The sequence below is a fragment of the Elephantulus edwardii genome, unplaced genomic scaffold (genome assembly GCF_000299155.1).
Source record: "Elephantulus edwardii isolate Elephantulus edwardi_28Jun2011 unplaced genomic scaffold, EleEdw1.0 scaffold00019, whole genome shotgun sequence".
In the NCBI taxonomy this organism is placed as follows: Eukaryota; Metazoa; Chordata; class Mammalia; order Macroscelidea; family Macroscelididae; genus Elephantulus; species Elephantulus edwardii.
The window spans coordinates 7,783,884-7,806,866 of NW_006399769.1; the positions used below are offsets into that span (position 1 = coordinate 7,783,884).

The following is a 22,983-nucleotide window of genomic DNA, read 5'->3' on the forward strand; positions in this document are numbered from 1 at the left end:
GGGTTTTCTTGCTGTTCTTTTTCAATTTGCTGGAGATACTGGGTTAGAGAGTCAATAGTCTGTTTTTCCTGTCTTTTGATGTGTTTGCTTATTGCTATAAGTTGACCTCTGATTACTGCTTTGGCTGCTCTTCAGGTCTTCTTGAGTTTCAGCAAGCAAGGTTGTATCATCTGTGTATCTTATGTTGTTAATGAGTCTAGCTCCAATCTTGATGCCACCTCCTCATGAAACCCTGCCTCCCGAATGATCTGTTCTCTATACAGATTGAAAAGGGACTGGGACAGGATGCATTCCTGACACACTCTTTTCTTGATTTTGAACCATGTTCAATTGTTCTGTTTTGTTTCAGACTATTGCAAATAGCTACTACTTTCCCCCACCATATGTAAAAGAGGCTGCTTTTCCCCTACTTAGTGGATTTCATCTTTTTGTCAAAGATCCACAAGTGGATAAATTTATTTCTGGTTCATAATTCTATTATGTCGATCTGTGTACCTGTTGTTTTGTCAATCCAAGACAAGCAAAATATGACTTTCAGTCTATCCCACCTGAATTTCAGAACCATCTCAGGAACAGGTTTGAGGTCTTGAACACTAATGAGCGAAGACCTGACGAGGAGTGGGAGGATATCAAGGCTATCATCCAGGAAGAGTGCAAACGGTCATTACAAAGACAGAAGAGGAGGAGAAGACCAAAATGGATGTCAGAAAAGACTCTGAAAATTGCACTGGAGTGTAGAGAAGCCAAAGCACAAGGAAGAATTGAATATACTAAAGAGTTGAATAGAAGATTTTACAAGGCAGCACTCAATGACAAAGTAAAATATTACAATGAAATGTGCAAGGAGTTGGAGTTATAAAATCAGAAGGGCAGAAATCACTCAGCATTTCTTAAGCTCAAGAAACTGAAGAACAAATTCAAACCTCGAGCTGCTATAATCTAGGATGCTTTAGGCAGAATATTAAATGATCAAGGAAGTATTAAAAGAAGATGGAAAGAATATACTGAATCACTGATTTGGAAGAAATTGGCAAACACAAAAGAATTTCATAAAACAACATTTGAGCAAGAGCCTATGGTGATGAAAGAACAAGTTCAGGCGGCTTTGAAGGAAATGGCAAAAAATAAGGCCCCAGGAATAGATGCCATACCAATTGACATATTTCAGCTAACAGATGCTGCTCTGGACGTGCTCACCAAGTTGTGCCAAGAAATCGGGAGAACAACCACTTGGCCAACTGACTGGAAGAGATCTATATTTGTTCTCATTCCAAAGAAAGGTGACCCAACAGAGTGTGGAAACTATAGAACAATCTCACTGATTTCACGTGCAAGCAAGATTCTACTGAAGATTATGCAAGGACAACTGGAACAGCACATTAGCAGAGAACTGCCAGAGGTCCAGGCTGGGTTTAGAAGGGGTTGTGGTACTAGGGATATTGTAGCTGATATTAGATGGATCTTAGCTGAAAGCAGGGAATACCAGAAGAATATCTATCTGTGTTTCGTTGACTATGCAAAGGCATTTGACTGTGTGGATCATAACAAACTGTGGCTGACTCTGAGAAGAATGTGAATCCCAGAACACTTGATAGTTCTAATGTGAACATATACTTGGGCCAGGAGGCAGTCATCAGAACAGAGCACGGGAACACTGAATGGTTCAAAACTGGGAAGGGCGTATGCCACAGATGCGTCGCGTCCTATCTCCATACCTTTTCAACCTGTATGCAGAACAGATCATCCGGGAGGCTGGGCTCTATGAGGAGAAATGTGGGGTCAAGATTGGTGGACGATCTTTCAGCAATCTGCGTTATGCAGATGACACAACCCTGCTTGCTGAAACTGAGGAGGACCTGAAGCACCTGCTGCAGAGAGTCAAGGACTGCAGCCTCCAATATGGATTGAGGCTCAATGTCAAGAAGACAAAGATTCTCACCACTGGGCCAATTAGAAGCATCAGGATGGATGGTGAAGAGATTGAGATTGTTCACAGCTTTTGTTTGCTTGGCTCCACAGTCAACACTCTTGGCACCAGTAGCCAGGAAATTAAAAGGCGCATTCTATGGGAAAGTCTGCTGTTAGGGACCTCTCCAAAATACTGAAGAGCAATGGTGTCTCTCTGGAGACCAAGGTACGTCTGATACAGGCCATGGTCTTTGCAATCACTTGTTATCCATCAGAGAGTTGGACAGTAACCAAGGAGGACAGAGGGAGAATTGATGCCTTTGAGCTGTGGTGCTGGAGAAGAGTATTGAGAGTACCATGGACTGCTAGGAAAACAAACAGATTCATCCTGGGAAAGGGTTAAACCGGGTGGCTCTTTGGAGGCAAGGATTCTGAGGCTCCATCTAACATACTTTGGACATGTTGTAAGAAGAGACTGGTCCTTGGAGAAGGACATCATGCTGGGGAGGATGGAGGGACAGCGCAGGAGGGGAAGGCCCTCTATGAGGTGGATTGATTCAGTGACTGGGGTTATTGTGATGGGAGTGCCAGAGACAGTGCGATTGGCACAAGACAGAGCAGAGTTTAGGGCTGTTGTACATAGGGTTGCTGTGAGTCGCAAGTGACTTGACAGCACATAACAACAAGAAGGTGTTTTTATTACTGTGACTGTCTAGTAGGTGTTGCTGTCAGGACATGTGAGGCCTTCTATGTTTTTCTTCATGATCATTTTGCTTATCTGGGTTTTCATTCCCTTCTGTATGAAATTGTTTGTTTTTTTTTGTACGATTGAGTGGGAACAGACCCATAGCTGACCCTCTGTCAGGTTTTCAGAGGCAGTTAATCACACAGGAGGGATGACCTATTCTTCTCCCGCAGTGCAGCTGGTGGACTCTGGTGGACTCAAACCATGTGCCTTCGGGATTGCAGCCCAGCTTCTTGCCACTAGGCTGCCAGTGCTCACTTATATTTATATATGAAACTAGTGATTACTTTTTCCATCTCTTTGAAAAATGGTGCCAGTATGTGGATATGCGTTGCACTGCACTTGTAGATTGCTTCTGGTAATATTGCATTCTCTTTGTGTTTCTTGATTATATATTACTTCCGGAAATGGTTCAGTGTCTATCAGTTCTTTTTGGTGCAGTGAATCCATGTGTGCCTTCTGAATTTTTTTGATGCTTCCTGCATAAATAAACGTTTTACTCATAGAATCTATCAGTGTTGCAGCTCAAAGTTTGAATTTGTTCTTTAGTTCTTAGAATTTGAGAAATGTTGAGTGCTCTTTTCTTTTGGTCTTCTAACTCTGGTGCTTGAACATTTTGTTACAATACTTAGTTTTCTCAAACTGCCCTTTTAAATTTTTCTGTGTTGTATTTTCATTCTCATTTGTGTAAAGAAATGCTTGAATTTCTTTTATAGTTTCTTCCATTACCAAGTAGTATTCAAACAGGCTGTTTGTTATTTAGTTTCCATGTGCTTGTTTTTTCCTCCTTTATCTCTTTGTTGTTGATGTCTAATTTTAGAAAACTGTGATATGAGAAGATGATCTGTAATATTTCAGTGATTTTGGATTTATTCATGCTTGCTTTATGACCTGACACTTGGTCTGTTCTCAAGAGCGTTAGTTGTACTCTTTAGAAGAATATATTGTGCTCATATTAGGTATTGTGTTCTTCGTATATGTCTAAGATCTCATTGGCTCATTTTATTGTTTTGTTCTTCTGCAACTTTACTAGTCTCTTTCCAGTTGTTCTGTCCTTTGTTGAAAGTGGTGTTTTGAAGTTTCCTATTTTTATTGTGGAATTATCTAGTTCCCTCTTCAAATCTGCTTAAGTTTGATTTATTACATACCTTGTAGCTTTTCCATTAGGTACATAAATAGTAATTTTGTTGCTGTTGTTGTTACGTGCCATTGAGTCTCTTGTGACTCATAGCGACCCTATGTATAAGAGCCCTAAACGCCGTTCTATCCTGTACCAGCTTCACTGTCTCAAACACACTCATTCCCACCACTCCACTCATAGAACTGATCCATCTCATCAAGGGTCTTCCTCTCTTGCGCCGTCCCTCCACTCTCCCAAAGATGATGTCCCTCTCCAAGGATCAGTCCCTCCTTGCAACATGCCCAAAGTATGTCAGACGAAGCTTCAGAATCCTTGAGTCCAAGGAGCATCCTGGCTTCACCCTCTCCAGGGCAAACCTGTTTGTTCTCCTAGCAGTCCATGGTATATTCAACACTCTTCTTCCACACTACAGCTCAAAGGCATCAATTCTCTTTCTATCATCTCTTTTCACTGTCAACTCTCCGATGCATAGCACATAATTGCAAAGACTATAGCCTGAATCAGGCACACCTTAGTCTCCAGCCTGACGTCGTTGCTCTTTAGTACTCTTGAGAGGTCCCTCACAGCTGACTTTCCCAATACTGTTCATCTCCTGATTTCCTGGCTGCTGTTACCAAGAGTGTTGATTTTGGAAACAAGTAAACTAAAACTGTTAACTATCTCAATCTCTTCACCATCCATACTGATGCTGCCAATTGGCCCAGTGGTTAGAATCTTTGTTTTCTTGATGTTGAGCTTCAGTCCATATAGGAGGCTGCAGTCGTTGACCTTCTGCAGCAAGAACTTCAGTTCCTCCTGAGTTTCAGCAAGCAGGATTGTGTCATCTGTATAACGCAGGTTGTTGTTGATTCTTCCACCAATCCTGATGCCACATTTCTCCTCATACAGCCCAGCGTCTTAGATGATCTGTTCTGCATACAGATTGAAAAGGTATGGAGACAAAATACATCCCTGACGGACCTCTTTCTTGATTTTGAACCATCCAGTGTCTCTGTGCCTCTTGACACTGCCTCTTGGTCCAAGTATAGGTTTTACATTAGCACAATCAAATGTTCTCAGATTCCCATTCCCCTCAGAGTCAGCCACAGCTTGTTATGATCCACACAGTCAAAAGCCTTTGCATAGTCATGTAAGGTACCCCAGGAAGATGGGAGAGGGCCCCACCCCCTCCCCCAGGACACCATTGCCAGAGAATTAGTTTTGGGATTCTGGGACGGAAGAGAGGCGGAGCTTTCCTCATCCCCATGCTTCACCTAAGGTACCCCAGGAAGACAGAAGAGGGACCCCCTGAGGACACCATTGCCAGAGAATTAGTTTTGGAATTCTGGGATGGGAGAGAGGTGGAGCTTTCCTCATCCCGACTCTTCACCTAAGGTACCCCAGGAAGATGGGAGAGGGACCCCTGACGACCGCGAATAGTAATTTTAGTTGTATCCTTTTGCTCAGTTGGCCCTTTAATCATCATATAATACCCTTCCTATCTCTTATCCTAGTTTTTGTCTTGAAATTTAGTTTATCATAAATTAAAATTGCTACTCCTGTGTCTTTTTTATTGCTATTTTTGTATGTATTTTTCTCCTTACCTTTGATTTTTAATTATCTTTGTCCTTCTAAGTTATGCCTGTATTGTAGATAGCATAATGATGCATCATGTCTTCCTAACCATTATGTTACCTTTCTCTTTTTTTGTTGCATTTGATTCATTCACTTTCAGTGTCATTATCTATACATAGAGTTTTAATACTGCCATTTTGCTACATTCCATTTCATGGTATTGCTGATTTCTTTGTTACATCTACTTTTCTGAATTAGTTTTACTTTTGACTTTTCTTATTTATTGCTATTGTTTTGATGTTATTTAGTCTGTATTCTATTTTTTTTACATTTTGATGAGGTTTTCTAATTTTCATAGAAGCTATTCTGTAAGTTTCTCTTTTATTCTCCTGTCTAAATCAGTTGACTTTATCTTGAAATCTCCTTGACTTCTCCATTTAAAAGTTCTGTGACTACATTGCTTAATGCCCCTTTTACATTGGGATTGTCCTCATTTGTGTATTGGTAGTCCTGGTTCCCTATTTTAAGTGTCGTGCTTAATATACTTTGTGTATTTCGGTATCTTGGTAAGTTTTCGAATGTTGTTGTTGTGTATGTTAACTTTGATTAGTTATCTCTTAGTAGCTCTTAGTACAGAGAGTTCACAGATTCCTTTAGTTTCTGTTTATCTGGAAATGTCCTTCATATTGGATGGATAGTTTTACTGGGTACAGGATTCTTGATTGGCAGTTTTTTCCTTCTTAGTTGTATATGTCATCTCCTTACCCTCTTGCTGTCATCTTGGATCTTGTCTCCATAGTTGCCATTTCTGTGCTCCATTTCATCAGATACTCTTTTGTGCTTCCAAGTGTTAATCTATTTCTTCAGTTTTTGTCTTAATATTTTAGGCTCTCAATTTGCTGTGTTTTTATTGCTTCTAATTTTCCATTTATTTTCTCTGTGTGGCCTTTCATAGTTTTTAATTCTATGTTTTTTGTGTGTTTTTTTCTCAGTCCATAAACGTTAATTAACTTACCGTTCTTTTGAATTCCTTCTTACACAGTTACAACAGCCTATATGCCTCTGAAAGATTTTCTGATTCTGTAGTTTGGTCAATTTTTAGTTCTATCTTTTTGATTTATTTAAAGTTGTCTATTGCTTCCAAGATGTCATTGTGGTGGGGTTTTCTTTGCATTATTTTGTTTTGTTGTATCTGATTGAGCTGTGTGAGTGTGTGACATCATATGCTAGCCTGATAATTATCTGCTGGTGGATGTCTTGCAGGATGGTGTTGTCTGTGCATTTCTCAGTGAATTGGTGTTCTTTGCAGTCTTTCTTTGATCAGGTTGAGGAGCTGGACTTTGGTTTTGCTTTATGGATGAAATTGTAGGAGGTAGATGTATGGCTGGTTAATGTTGCTGTTTATTGTCAGATGATTCAAAGGTATAGTGCTACAAAAAGCCAAAATCCAGACAACAGAAAACACTCCAAATCATAAACAAGATTGTGCACACACACATAAAGATAAAATAAAAATAATTTAAAAAAATTAAAAAGTACTTGGAACCATCACTCCAACTCTGTTTTGGGTTGGAATTTATGTTATGGCAATGGATTTTTAGAATCCTGTTATTTTACCATAATTAATATTGGGAAAAAGTAATTTGTGATTTTGAATTTTTTGAATTACAGATTGTACTTCTGCTAGAGAAAGAAGATAAAAATGGCATGTGTGATCCCATTATTCAAAGTTGTTTGGATATTTTAGCTGGAATCTATCTTTCTTTGAGTTTAAAGAATCCCTTGAAGAAAGTATTGGCAAGGTAAGTGTCTTGGCTATTTCGTCTCATCTCATTGCCAGCGATTGAATCAGAATTAACTCATGGCTCACCTTGCAGTATGTTGTCAGACAGTAAATCACACGGGAGGGGATTGTCCTACTTTCTCCTGTGGATTCGAACCTCTAGAGAGGTGCCACCTTGGGGTTAGCAGTGCAGCTCCCTCTGGAGGTCTCCTAAAGGGTGAGCAGGATCTTCCCATGCTGTTTACAGACTCTGAAAAGCTGCTGGAGGGTCAGCTTTGAGTTGGGTCAGACTTGACAGTTTATGACAATACATGTAATATGGTTAGATTTAGAGTAATTGAGTGATTAACATAATTTAATTTATACTTCCAGTTAATTTTTGTTAACTATCTACTATGTGCCAGGCACAACTTTAGGTATTGGAAATTTAGGGAATAAAACATTCTAAAATGAAATTTACACTGTTGTAGGGAAAAGTAGAAAATACAAGAAATAAGCCAAATATATATAGAATGTTAGTCCCATGGGGGGGGCGGAATAAAGCAGAAATGAAGAACAGGGAGTGATAATGATGGGATCAGAGTTAAAATTTAAGTGTGGTGGTCACTTGAAATACCTATATGTATGATGTCATAAATAAATATTTGAGATATGAAAGGGATGAAGGAAGAATTACTAAGGTTATCTAGAGAAGTATTATAGATCAAGAATAGTAAGAAAAAAATCCATGATTTGTTTAGGAATAGAGTGAGGCTATATACCGAGAGTGAAGTAAAGAAAACCCAAGGTGATTCTAGAGCTAATGTGGAGCCAGCTTGGAGAGGGGCTTTTATGTTACTTAAGCATTTCTGCTGCTTCTCCAGTGTTATTAGAGAACTTCAGGCAGAGGACTAACATTATAGCTAGTGTTTTAGTCCAATCACTTTTCTGTTCTCTTGAGAAAGGACTAGGTAGAATGGGAGGGAGGAGGATAAGAGAAGCAGATTATGAATGGGAAAGTTCCAGTGATATTGTGAATTTAGCGTTTTCTGTGTTTTTGTTTTTTTAATTTATTTTATTTTATTATTATTTTTGTGTGTGTGTGTGTGTTTGCGCGCACACGCTGTCAAATTGGATCTGACAGGTACAGGAGGAGATTGTCCCTCCTTTTCCAGCAGAGCATCTGGTGGATTCCAACTGCGTACCTCTGGGATTGCAGTGCAGCTTCTTGCCACTAGGCCACCAGAGCTCGTCGCATTTTCTGTGTTTTAAGGGTTCAATTTCAAGGTTCCTACAGTTATATAATCTCCTCTCCCCTCATATGTGCTACTAGGCTCTCCAATGTTTAATATTTGGTTCTTTCTTTAGTTCCTTAAATGGCTTGCCAGAATGTTTTGTGACTGAGGCTGTACAAAGTTTTACTTGTCGACTACAGGAAGAATTGAATACTACTGACTTATACTCCTATAGGAAAGTATTTGACAATATCTCTTCCTGCCTGGAGAATTTTAACTTGGGTAAGCCAGCACTCTATTATCATTATCAAATACACCGTTATCATTGTTTTTCAGTGCTGCCAATTTTGGTTCTGCATTTCCTTACTAGTGTCAATTCTCTCTCCACCCTCAGGTAGAGAAAGTATTAATAAGTTGCTTGAAAATGGTAAGTCCTTTTATTTTTATGTTATTCTGAGATATGACCGGATTATGAATCATTTAGGAATTGGTTCTTCTGTGTTTCTTGGTGATGGTAAAGCATTGCAGATAACTGTAATAATTTTCCTTTATTTTAAATCTTTGCTTCTGTCATTTTAGGAAATAGTGATTTAAACTGTTCCCTTGAATTGTTTGAAATTTCAACCCTCTGTACCATGTGTGCTTAAGGAGCACTGGTGTGGTGTAGGGGGTTGTATGTTTGGCTGCCAAGGGAAAGGTCAGGGGTTTCAGAAAGATGAGGCCGACTGTTCGCATTAAGATTTATAGCCTCTGGAAAATGGTAGAGGGTCACCATGAGTCAGAATCAACTTAATGACAGTGAGTTTTGGGTTATCGTATATTTCTGGTTTATATCTAATAAAATATCTGTTTAATTATTGCAGTGCTTCATTTCCTGCAGAAGAGTTTAATTGAAATCTTGGAAGAAAATAGGCAAGTGTTTACGTGTTTGGATATGTATGCTTCAGTTATGTACTGCTTTTGTGAAAATAAAATTTACAGATTGCAGAATGTACTCCTTTTCATCCTTCTTAATATGAAACTTAAGTATATAAATTCATTTTTTTTGATATTTGATATATAATTTTTAAAAATAAAATAAATTACTATGAAACTGATACTAATACTGAGAAATAATGAGAATGATGCGTGGAGCTTTTGTTCCCCAATTTTGAATGTTTATAGCCTCCCATTCTCATTTCACTCGTTAAATAGCCTTTCATGGCTCTCTGAAAGCATAGTTTACGGTTTTTTTGTCTCTCCATAGCATCAATTTCTTACAAGTTACTTTTTCCTGTTCCTGGTTTGATCATTATATTTCTTCCTAAAGGTTTTCCTCAGTGTCGAAGTGGTCTTTGGTATATGGTATTTAAGGGTGGGATTCTAAGAGTTGATTTGAGTCTCGGTGTGTGTGACTAGGATTGACTCCACATTTTATTGTAGACTGGTCTAACTAGGCTGTTTCCTTGGGGTCCACTCTGGTAGCAGTACCTTTTTCTTGGCCGGTAGATAATCTGTGGAACAGTCTTCTAATCCATTAATAATCAGCTTGCCGAGTGAGAGAAGAGTGATATTTGGCGTTCCCTGTGTGTATAGTGACTTAACACTGTTTTTCCAACGTGGTTTAGCTGCTTTCTCTGTATGTACTGCCTTCCAGTTTTTATCCTTTTTTAGAGGTAGACTAGGTGTCTCTAGGTTTGAGAATGGTAATTGAGAGTTGTTATTGTTTCTTATACAGATTTATAACCACTCTTCCTGTTTTTAGCTCTATATTTACTCTCATATCAAAGAGTACCTGGTGCCAACAGTTCCTGAGTTTTTGTGGTTGCCCGTCAAGTTGCTTCTGAGTTTATCTCTTTCAGCATGACATTCACCTTTCATGATTTTTCTACATGTTATTACTCTTTTATCTGCTTGCCAACTTCCAAAGTTTTATTGTTATTGTCGTATTACCTGTTTGTTGTCCTGTTGCTGGACTTTATGAAGAAGAATGTGACATCAATATGGAAAAAGACTCATCAACAGCTGTGTTGTGCAGCTGATACAACCTTGCTTGCTGAAAATGAGGACGAATTCAGGCATTTGTTGCAGAAAAGCAAGGATTACCTATAGTCCTCAATGTGGATTACCGTTTAACATCAAGAAAACAAAAATCCTTACCACTGGGCAACATAATGCCAGGTGGTGATAAGATTGAAGTTGTCAATGAATTCATCTTCTTTGGATCTACAAACGGCATCCTTGGTTCCAGCAGTCTGATCAGGAGGCATTGAGAAAGTCTGCCCAGGGACTTCTCCAAAGTCCTAAAGAGCAGTGATGTCCTTTTAAGACTTCATTCCTTGAATCATGGCCTGATTCAAGCTATGATCTTTTCAGTCACTTTCTATGCATCTGAGGGCTGGACAGTAAATAAGGATGACAGAAGAAGATTCAATGCCATTGATTCAACATTGAGTATTGGAGAAGAATACTGAATATCTCATGGCCTGTGAAAAGAACATTATAGGTATGTCTTAGAGAAGGTGCAACGAGTGTTTCCTAGAGACAAGGATGGTGAAGCTTCGTTTCACACACTTTGGACATGTTGTTAAGAGAGACTATTGCATGGAAAATCATCCAAAGATTTTTTTTTCCCTCTCATCCAAGAATTTTGAAGCTCCATCTCACATAGTTTGGGCATATGGCTAGGAGTGACTGGTCCTTGGAGAAAGATATTATGCTCAGAAGGGTGGAGGGACAGTGTAGGAGAGGGAGACCGTAGACTAGATGGATTGATATAATAACTGGGGCAATGGGGGAAGGTGTCTTGGAATTAGTGAGACTGGCTCAGGACAGGGCAGGCTTCAGAACTGTTGTATATACAGATATTTCACTGTGAGTTGCAGGCGACTTGATGGCACATAACAACAACAATTGCTTGGAAGAATATGCCTGGAAAGGCAGGAGAGTCAGTGAAAGAGAAGAAGGCATTTAGCAAGGTGGATTGTTCACAATGAATGCAACAATGTGCTCATATGTGTCGAGGATGGTAAGGATGGCACAGGATAGGATAGGGTTCAAATCTGTTGTTCATAGGGTCATGGATAGTCATATGTGACTCTTTGTCACCTAACAAAAATCTCAACCATTCCATGAGGGTTTCAAGAGGGAGTAGAGTGAAACTTACAGGTCATCTTTACTCTTAAGATCTCCTTTTTGCCTCTCTAAGATTTCCTTCTTCACCTTTCAAGTTCCTCTTCCTCTGTCCATCTCTTAAGTGAGGATTATATTCATTTTTCTTTTTGTTCCAATTACTTAATCTTGTTCTTTTCCTTATTGCCAGCTACTATCTAATATGTGACTCCAAGAAAGAGCTCCTCTCTGAATGGTAGACTCCTGCAATCAGCTGCTGCTCCCAGAGAGATCTCAGCTTTTTTACAGGCACCTCAAGTTCAGTGTCACTTGTGTTTTAATACCATGCTTATATTAGTGAAAAGCAGCCTTTTCCACCAAGCTACCCAGACTGAGGTCTTATCCTGCCCTGTGCCTTTCTGTACAGTCCTTTACATTTAAATTGTGAGCAAGACATCTGGTCTTGCTCTAACCAGCTGTTGGATCTAAAACCAGATGACTTGCTCTACTTCTTTGATTACTTTTGTATCTACTTCTTTTCTTTTTACCCCTCTGCTCCTTTCTCCCCCCTCCTTGGATCCTCATACATGTTCTACAATAATGGTCTTATATAGTATTTGTCCTTATGGGGCTGAGTTAGTTCATTTAGTATATTGCTCTCAAGTCCCTCCCAAGGTAGGTAGTAGCTTACAAAATCATTGCTCCTGTGTAGTATTCCATCCTATGAATTTAGCCTAATTTCTCAAACCTTTCCCTTGTGGTTGGACATTTGGGCTGTTTTCATGTTCTTGTGGTAAATGCTGTTATGAACATTGTTGTACAATGTATCTACTTATTTATATAATTAGTATTTACTTTAGAACCTTGAGGTCTTTTGCCCAGGCCAAAGCAGTAGTTTACTGATTGTTCTCCCCTCCTCTGGTGCTTCTTCTGGCAATTGATCCTTCTTACTCTGTATCTGACAAGTGACATCCAGTTTACTGACTAAAGGTTAGAAGCCATCCTTCAACCTAAAGCCCTTTTCAGTTTTATACCTCACTGTATACCTCTTATCCTCAGTGCGTTACCCTCAGTAAATCGCATGTAATTGTTTGAGGTTGTTGTGGGGAATCTTAGCTCTGCACCTTTACTTACGGTGTGCCTTTGGTTTATAATGACTTTGACTACATGTCTACTTTGGAAAATTCTGTGAATCTTTCAAAAGTATAATTAAATATCCATGCAGCTTTGCCTATCTTGTTACAACTTACCAGCCTGTTCTGTGCTGACACTTCTGTTGCAGTAAATGATTGTTGCACTTATTTGTTATGTTTTGTTGTTGTTGTTATGTGCTGTGGACTCATAGTGACCCTAGAAACAACAGCTCTGAACCCTGTCCTATCCTGTGCTGTCCTCATCATCTCTGACATTGTATTCGTTATGTGTGAAGCCATCTTCATTGACTTATATGTGACGCCCCACACAGTATATAGTGTGTAGTAGGTACTAGTTAAATATGTGGTAGATGTGATGAGATGCGTAGTTGAATTTTAAAAAATATAACTATTCTTTGTTGAAAATAGGGTGCTGTGGTTGCCTCGCCTGTAGCCATGAGTTGAGCTGCTAACCCGAAGCCTGCTCGTCTCTAGCAGTCTGAATTCATGAGCAGCTCTGAGGGAGCTAAAGGCAGATAGTCTCCTGTTGGGATTTATAACCTTGGGAGCCTGGTGGAGGGTTGCTCTGAGTCAGAACTAATTTGATGGCAGTGAGTGAGACTTAAAATAGTAAAGGCATTCACTTTTAAAGGACAGGTCCATAAGAATGGAGTATAGGATTTGTGTGGTGGTTTTGTAATGTTTGGAAAATGATACTGATAGAGAGAAAAGAGGGAAGAATCAGAAGAGCAGAGGTTGCTGAGGGACCAATAAGATGGTTACTATTAAATAGGGAGCTCTGGTGGCCTAGTGGATAAGGAGCTGAGCTGTCAACCTAAAGGCTCACAGTTTGAATCCACCAACTGCTACACAGGAGAAAAATAAATGGTCTCTTCCTTTGTAATTTGTAGCCTCTGAAAACTCACTGGAGTGTCACCTATGAGTTGATTCTGACCCAACAACATATAACACACACCTGGAACACTTGTATTGTAGGTCTTATTCCAGGCTCTGGCTATATAGCAGTTTACAAAATTCAGGGCTCTTCCCTCAAGGCGCATAGATTTTTTTCAGGCAATAAATGATGCTTTGGGCAGAATGTTAAATGATCCAGGAGGTATCAAAAGAAGATGGAAGGAATATTTTGAGTCATTGTATAGAAAGGAATTGGCAGATACAGAAGAATTTAAGGAAACAACATATGAGCAGGAGCCTATGGTGAAGGCAGAAGCTTAAGCTGCTTTGAAAGAAATAGCAAAAAATAGGGCCCCCGGAATAGATGGTATACCAATTGACATATTTCAGCTAACAGATGCTGCCCTGGATGTGCTCACCAAGCTGTGTCAAGAAATCTGGAGAACAACCACTTGGCCAACGGACTGGAAGAGATCTATATTTGTTCCCACTCCAAAGAAGGGTGACCCAACTGAGTGTGGAAACTACAGAACAATAGCATTGATGTCACATGCAAGCAAGATTCTACTGAAGATTATCCAAAAATGACTGGAACAGTACATCAGCAGAGAACTGGCAGAAGTCCAGGCTGGGTTTAGAAGGGGTCGTGGTACTAGGGATATTGTAGCCGATGTTAGATGGATCTTAACTGAAAGCAGAGAATGCCAGAAGAATGTCTATCTGTGTTTCATTGATTATGCAAAGGCATTTGACTGCGTGGATCATAACAAACTGTGGCTGACTCTGAGAAGAATGGGAATCTCAGAACATTTAATCGTGCTAATGTGAAACCTATACTTGCACCAAGAGGCAGTCGTCAGAACAGAGCAGGGCAACACTGAGTGGTTCAAAATTGGGAAGGGTGTACGCCAGGGATGAGTCCTATCTCCATACCTTTTCAACCTGTATGCAGAGCAGATTATCCAACAGGCTGGGCTCTATGAGGAGACACGTGGCGGTAGGGTTGGTGGAAGATCTTTTAACAATCTGCGTTATGCAGACGATACAACCTTGCTCACTGAAACTGAGGAGGGCCTGAAGCACCTGCTGCAGAGGGTCAAGGACTGCAGCCTTCAGTATGGACTGAGACCCAATGTCAAGAAGACAAAGATTCTCACCACTGGACCAATTGGTAGCATCAGGATGTATGGCGAAGAGATTGAGATTGTTCACAGCTTCAGTTTGCTCGGCTCCACAGTCAACAGTCTTGGCACCAGCAGCCAGGAAATCAAAAAACGTATTGCGATGGGAAAGTCTGCTATTAGGGACCTCTCTAAAGTACTCAAGAGCAACGGTATCTCTTTGGAGACGAAGGTGCGCCTGATACAGGCCATGGTCTTTGCAGTCACTTGTTATGCATCAGAGAGCTGGTCAATGACTAGGGAGGACAGAAAGAGAATTGACGCCTTTGAGCTGTGGTACTGGAGAAGAGTATTGAATGTACCATGGACTGCCAAGAAAACAAAGGCTACTCCTTGGAGACAAAGATTCTGGCGCTTCGTCTGACATACTTTGGACATGTTGCAGGGAGAGATAGGTCTTTGAAGAGGGACATCATGCTGGGTAGAGTAGAGGGACAGTGCAGGAGGGGAAGACCCTCCATGAGGTGGATTGATTCAGTAACTGGGGTAACCGGGATGGGTGTGTCAGAGGCAATGGGATTGGCATAGGATAGAGTGGGGTTTAGGGCTGTTGTGTGTGTACATAGGGTCGCTATGAGTCGTAAACGACTTGATGGCACATAACAACAACAACAACAACAACAACAACAACAACATCAGGAAGTAACCTATCCAGTATGTTAAAAGGTAACAAGTGCTGTGTGAATAGAAGAAAAAACTCAAGTGAGCAGATCCAAAGAACTGGTGAAAGTAGGCTAAGCTTCTTTAAGAAGTGAGTGTTTGAGGAAAGATTTGAAGGAGGTAGCCACACAGGTAACTGAGAGAACATCTCAGGCAGAGGTCTGGCGGGGTGTGCTGGGGTGGTGAAGGAGTGACATATAGGGGAACAGGTGCCAGATCATAGGCCATGGACAAGAGTTTGGCTTTTACTCTTAATAACTGGGGATCCATTTTGAATTCTGAGCAGCAAGGGAATGTGATCTGACTTATGTTTTAATAGGGTTGCTCTTGCTGTATATGCAGGTTGGGAATAGACCAGTAGAAACTGAAGGGCTAGTAAATAGGCTTTTGGCAGTAATCCCAGGGGGAGATCAAGTGGCTCAGACCAGGATGGTAGCAGAGGAGCTAGTCAGATTCTGGATATGGTTTGGAGGTGGAGCTTACAGGATTTCCTTACAGGTAGAATATGTTGTTAAGTGTGTTGAATGGAGTACAATTCATAGCTGCCCTGTGAACAGCCGATCTGAACGCTGTCCTATTCTTATCCCTCACACATGTGAGCTCATTGCTGAAGTCACTGTGTCAGTCCATCTTGTTGAGGGTCTTGCCATCTTTCACTGACCTATATTATTCTCAGAAAGGGACATCATGCTTGGAAAGGTGGAATATAAGATAGAATGATTAGTTTTTGTAGGATCAAGAAACTTGTGGATGGAGCCTGTTTGAACTTAAAGATAAACTCATATCTTTTGGAATATCTTTATGGTGATCCAGGGGAAGTAAGCAGCAGGAATTAGTGTGTCTGGAATTAGTGAGATAAAAGTTTGGGCTGGAGAGAAGAGTTTGGGAATTGATAGCATGTAGATGTAATTTATAGCTTCTAAGCTAGATACAGTCAGCATCAAGTGGATGATGAAAGTTATGATGAGCTGGAGAAAAAAAGAGGACAGGCCTGAATCTTGGAGAGCTCTTAGATTAAAAGACCAGTGGGAAGAAACCATGCTAAGGTGTCTGAGAAGGAGTGACAGTGAAGTGGGTGGAAATCTGGAAGAGTCTAGCATCTTGAAAGCCAGGTGAAGAAATCCTCCAGATGGAGGGAGTGATTAGCTTTGTAAATGATATCATTTGTTCTAGATTTATTCTGTGAAATAGAAATAAGAGTAGTTAATTTTGGCTGGGGGAAAAATGTCTTAAAAGTGCTGGAAGTTTGCATGTTGTGGTATTAGAAGAATGTGTACTATAAAATTGATCGTGATACATTGAAAAATGCGCTTTAAAAAACAAAGACAGAAATACCCTTCTTGCTGAAATTTGAGTGCATATGTACAGAGCAAGCCAGTTTTTCATTCAATCATTCTTCCACATTCTGTTCTGTGACATGGATTCTAGTTCCCCACTGTCACCACATTTTCCCACTTTGTCCTGGAATTCTTGTTTCTATTCATTTTCTTTTCACTCTTCTTAGCTTCTGAGCTTTATCCCTGGGTCAGTATTACTCTTTTAATTGTGATAGTCCTGTCTGTTGTTTCAAAGTTGAGTCATTACAGTGCAGTTCAGTTCCAGGCTTAAAAGGTAACTAAGGGCCATAGTGTTAGAGGTCCCCGGAATATTGACCAGATTAGTAAGCCTGGCCCTTGATTCCTGCTTTTCTCCCACTCTGCTCAGTACTTGTCTGTGATCCCTCTCAGAGCACTCAGATCAGGTACTGAGCACAATCTTGTACTTCTGCATTCAGGGAACCTGTTTATTTTGGTGTGGAGGATGGAAATAGTGACACTTCTGTTTGTGTTTTCTCTTGTAATACTGTCTTTTCTTCTTTGTAGAAAATTTACAGGAAATCATATTGTTCAAACACAATTGATGAATGACCTATTGGTAGGCATTAGAGTTTCAATGATAGTAGTACAGAAAGTGCATAGTTTCCAGACAAGTTTTTGGAAGACTTCTACTTCTCCAGAATGGCAAAGCATGTGTGCCTTGCTGAGTATTTTCACCAAGTTTTTAAATGATGGTAAGTAACAGTGAACAGATGGTTATTGTATGTCAATCAACTTTTCTTAATGATTATTTGAAATACATGATATTAAATGAGATGTACAACTTCCCCTCCCTCCCTTCCACCCTAAAAGAAAGGAAAAGTTCTGGGTTGTAGGCTTTTAATATTTTTTTTCCTTTCAAATGTACTGATTCATAAGGAATAATGCTAAATTTATGCATGTTTATGTGCATACACATACTTTCATATATATATGCACACACGCAGAGTACAAAATCTAACAAAATTAGTGTTTAAAAGCTATAGATTTTTAATAACAAAAAACTATTTGAAAAGAAAATTTTTATGTCTGGAGGGATGATCTAGAAAAGTGTAACCCATGCATTTTTTTCTTGTTAGCAGGAAGTGATATCTTCAGATAATTAAAGTAATTGCTGACTGTGGGACTAGTCAGTATTCTTCTTTATGTCTTAGGAGCTGCTTGTATTCACATAAATTATACTACTGGGCCTTTAAATAGTAGCTATGAGGATGTACCTTTTTTGAAATTATTCCAACTGATATCTGAAAAAGAAATGATGACTATATTCAAGTTTAACTCCTTATGAATGAATAGGTACAGATTAAGCAGTAACAACTGTTAATGTTACTGAAAGTATATATAACATTAGAGGTGTTGAAAACTATGGATGGTGGCCATCTATTCGGAAATAAAATGCTGTGAGTGATAGGATCCTTTCCAGACACATACAAGGAAGTCCTATTAATACAGTTGTTATTAAAATATACTCACCAGCCACTAACTAAAATCATGAAAAATTTGAGGACTGTGCAGGGAGCACTGTTCACCTAGAGGCTTAATGCAGGTAAAACAAGAAGGTAATCAAATGAAGACTTAACTTGAGTAAGGCTTGCTTTGGGTACAGTGCCAATCATAGCACAGTTTCTAATTAGTGCTAGTGTAGACTCTACATATGACCTCAAACCTCATTAAGAAAAAGTGTATGCACGTGGGATTTGGGATGGAATGGCAAGAGTGTGCATGTGTGGTTTGGGATGGGGTGGCATTGGTGGAGAGGGGCTGAGATGTGCTGTGGTCATGGCATTGATAGGTATGCAGATAGGAAGGAATGGTGCATAACGGAAGAGCGGTAACAGAGAAAGGAGGGAATCATTTTTAAAATATTTGCTGAACATAAAGCCTGTTATGTTTTTAGTCTTAACAAGTTTAACAGGAACAATGTTGCTAGGAATTAGTTTTTCCTTCTTATTTTGTCACAGTTGGCATTGTGTCTAAATTCTCTGCTGCTAACAGAAAGGTCATTGTTTCAAACCCACTAGCTTCTCTAGGAGAAAGATGTGATTGCTTCCAAAAAGACTACAGCCTTGGAACCCTATGGGATAATTCTTCTTTATCCTGCTAGGCTTGCTATGAGGGAGAATTGGCTCGTTTGCAGTGAATTTTGTTTTCAGATTTTTTTTTCTTAAAAGAGACAGCTAAGTCCCAGCAAGGTTAGCTAATAGGAAGTGCCAATGGAGAATTTGCTGCCAGGACTGTCTGGTATCAAAGCACCTTCTCTCCACCAGATCAGCATGTGTATCTGTTGTCACTTAATATGCACTTTCTCCTTTTCTTTATTTTTTTCCAAATAGATGACCTCCTACAGACAATTCATAGCACATCTGGATTAGCTATTATTCTCTTTATTAAGACTATGTTTGATCCACCTGAAAGGATCCCTAGTTTGGTATGTATATCTCCTTTTTAAAAATTTTTCTTTAATGACTTACACGTAGGTTTAAAAAATAGAGTAATATGAATAAAAGTAAAATTTATTTATTGCTTGCTTATTCTATATTTTTCTAATATTTTTTCTTTTATAATAAGAATGTTTATCATTGACAATTCTGAAAATTCAGATAAATAAAAAGAAGGTGAGAATTATTGTTTTTTTGTACTACAGAATTGGAAGCAACTCATAGGTGACCCTCCATCAGATGTTTAGAGATTGTAAATTGCATGGGAGGAAATTGCCCATTTTTCTCCTGTGGGGCAACTGGTGGATTCAAACTCTGTGCTTTTGGGTTGACAGAGTGACTTCTTATTACTAGACCTCCATCTCACAGCATAATTGTTGTCACTATTTTTGATGTATATCTGTTTGGGTTTTTTTACTGTCTTTTGTTTAGCCCAGTCTCATCAGTAACATGAGATGTATTTGTAATATTAAAATTAATGCAGAAATTAATATGTAGACACCCATATAGTAATAAATTCTTGATAAATATTTTCTTTGTATAAAAAATAACCCAAGTTTGGTATTTTAGGTGGGAAATTTGTTAGTCAATTCAATGAATTTGATCTACATGGAAAGTATAATTTGATAATTTAGGCTACATTCCTATACTGACAATGAGTGAGTTTTAGGATATCATCCAGAACATTTTTTAAACTTTTTGTCTGATTTTATGCAAAATGTATGTATACTGTTCTGTGAGATTAAATGAATTATCACTAGATAAAGTTTAAATTTTTATCTCAAAGCATCAGTAAAAATCCTTCATTAAATGTTTCCACCTTCTTTGTTTTGACGTAACAGTATATTAGAATGATTCATACTGAGAAAATAGTTCTTATTTTTATAAAAGATAATTTTAATGCTTGTGCCTATGCAGTGGTTTTTGTTTCCTGGGATGTTTCAGGGTAAAGAGATTTTTGGATCTATATTTTGAAATACCTCGGGAAAGTTTGAGACTTTGTGTGTATTAAGACCAGTGTTATTTTTTCAGATTAGCAGTTTGCTTCTTGGTTCAGTGGACTGCACAAGCGTGCCTGAGTGGTTTAGGAGCAGCTGCAGGAGTCTTTGTGGTGCAGAGATCTCTGGGTCTGCTCTCTTATTCCTTTGTCAAGGGACCCTTGCCATGTTGGACTGGCAGAATGGAAGCATGGGCCTGCCTGGGGAGGCGCTGCTCTTGGATACTGCCAACGTTTTGTTCACCTTGAACTCACAGTGAGTTTTCATGCCACTGTTTCTCATTTTAGTTTTGCTTGTAAGAAAGAATTGGAAGCATTAATAGATGGCAACTGAACTGGCATACTTAGTAATTCTGTAGTGGTAAGGGTAAGTCCTGAATTTAAAATGCTACGTTTGTAAGAAATGAAGTGGGTATGAAAGTAGAACAAGAGAAAATGGGATGATCATGTTAATGAATTGTAGGAATTACTGATGTTCATTAACCTGTACCAAACATCTTTAGATTAATTTCAACATTCAATCCGTGTGCAGGCATTTTTTAAAATGATAAAAATTTCCTTCTGTATAATGCTTTAGACCTCCTAAAGAATTTCAGCTCAGGTGATCACCTTTGATCCTCATGTCTAAGAATCAGAATTATTGTTATGCATTGTCGAGTCAGAATTGACTCATAGAAGACCCTCCAGCAGGATTTTTTTTTAAATTTTTTTTTATATTATTCTGATTTATTTACAAAGTTGGATATATTGTTTTTCACAAACGATTCTTTCCATTTCCTTCACCCCACCCACCCATCAAATTAGAATTGTGCATCCTATCCCCCTCCTCTATTTCCATCCTCTCCCCACCTTGGATTCTCATTCTACAATAATGGTTTTATACAGTATTTGTCCTTATGGGACTGAGTTAGTTCACTCAGCATAATGCTCTACAGTCCCTCACAAGTAGGTAGCAATTTACAAAATCATTGCTCCTGCATGCTGTATAGTATTTCATCGTATGAATGTACCACACCTTCTCAGTCCATCTGTTTGTCATTGAACATCTGGACTGTTTCCATGTTCTTGCAGTGGTGAATAATCCAGCAGGTTTTTAGAGGCTGTAATTATCTGGGAGGAGATTTCCCATCTTTATCCCACAGAACAGCTGGTGGATTTGAACTGTGTGCCTTCAGGTTGACAACACAGCTTATATCCACTGTACCATCAGACCTCCCTGATAGGCAGAACAGGGAATCTTATTTTGTTGAGAGGGCAAAATGAAGCTAAGAAAAGTAAGTGCTTATCTACTAGCATTTGCTATTAAGAACTACACATTTTCTATACTTCTTTTGACTACATTTTTCTGTACATTACTGTTTTTGCCATACTAGTTGAACATGATAATTTACTTAACTATTAAATGGATAGAGCTTGATAGGAAAAACTACAATCTTCTAATGAAGAATTTTATACTTTGTTTAGTGTATATGTTTAAAAATTATACGTATTTTTAGGGAATTTTATAATGATATAATCTCCTCCCGTGCGATTACCTGCCTCTGAAAACCCACCAGAGGATCAGCTGTGGGTCGATTCTGACCCAATGGTGAACAATAACAACAACAATGACAACAACTTTGTTATGTTTTTTACAACAGTTTTATTAAACTAGAATTCACATCCTGTACAGTTCAGCTGTTTAAAGGACGTGGTTCAATATTCACAGTTCTGTAGCCATCACAATTAGTTTTAGAACATTTTTGTTGTCTCATAAAGAAACTTCATATGTGATAGCAGTCTCACTTTCCATTCCTTCCTAAACTGTTCCCTAACTCTAGCCCCTCCTGAGGTTTTAATTATAATTGTGGTAAACCTAGGTAACAAGGCATTTGCCATTTTAGCAGTCTCCAGATATATAGTTAAGTGCCTTAAGTATGTTCACCATATTGTTCAGCCATCATCATTCCCACATTTTCCCATTAATTTACCAGAAGATCAGTGTTCCCTTAGAGTTGTTTTCATTTCCTTTTTTTCTACCTATCCTTGGTAACCACTAATGAACTTTGACCTCCATCTGTTTACCTACTCTAAATATTTCAAATCAATGAGATCTTAAAGTTTTTGTTTCTTTGTGGTTGACATTTCTCTTGGTGTGATGTTTTTAAGTTTCGTACTCAAGCACTCATAATGTTGTAGTATCTGTGAGCCCTTCATTTCTTTTTATGGCTGAGTAATTCATTGTAGTTCATTGTTATTGTTGTTGTTATGTGATGTCGAGAATATTGAATGTACTGTGCAGTTCCAGAAGAATGAACAGATCTGTTGTAGAGAAAGTGTAGTCAGAATACCTTAGAAGCAGGATGACTAGACTTTGTTTCCTAGACTTTAGACATGTTATCCACAAGACCAGTCCTTGGAGAAGGACTTCATGATTGATAAAGCAGAGGGTCAGTGAAAAAGAGGAGACCACAGCAAGATGGCCTGATACAGTAGCTGCAGCAGTGATGGGGCGAGCAGTGATGGGGTGTAGGACAAGACAGTGTTCTTTCTCTTGTACATAGGGGTTGCTATGAGTTGGAACCAACTCTAATGGCACTTAATAACAACAAATGTTGTTGTTGTTGTTGATTGCTTTCAAGTCGAACAAAAGGCCTGAAGCTGCTCTATAGCTATCCACATTTCTCAAAGTTCATACTTTCCAGAGGCCTGCTATTTAAGAAGTGGATGCCACCCCTGCTTCCAAAAAACAAATGTAGATGACACATTTTATCCATTCATCCCTCTTTTTTTATTGGGAAAAACATATTGGGGGTACAAGGAGGTGAGGGTTGGGGGCAGAAGGGTGAGGATGGGCCAGGATGCAGTTGCAGAGCTGCACAGTTTGGTC

General features: G+C 39.1%; 1 protein-coding gene across 1 annotated transcript in view; it reads left to right on the top strand.

Annotated features, from left to right (window-relative positions):
* Positions 1–22,983, top strand: part of THADA (thyroid adenoma associated) — a 588,067-nt gene that overhangs the window by 6,906 nt on the left and 558,178 nt on the right. Inside the window, exons 3-9 of the mRNA XM_006882320.1 lie at positions 7,020–7,150; positions 8,479–8,627; positions 8,740–8,772; positions 9,209–9,257; positions 17,187–17,374; positions 19,013–19,107; positions 20,150–20,370. Coding sequence (XP_006882382.1) covers positions 7,020–7,150; positions 8,479–8,627; positions 8,740–8,772; positions 9,209–9,257; positions 17,187–17,374; positions 19,013–19,107; positions 20,150–20,370 — 866 coding nt within the window. The remainder of the gene's footprint in view (positions 1–7,019; positions 7,151–8,478; positions 8,628–8,739; positions 8,773–9,208; positions 9,258–17,186; positions 17,375–19,012; positions 19,108–20,149; positions 20,371–22,983) is intronic.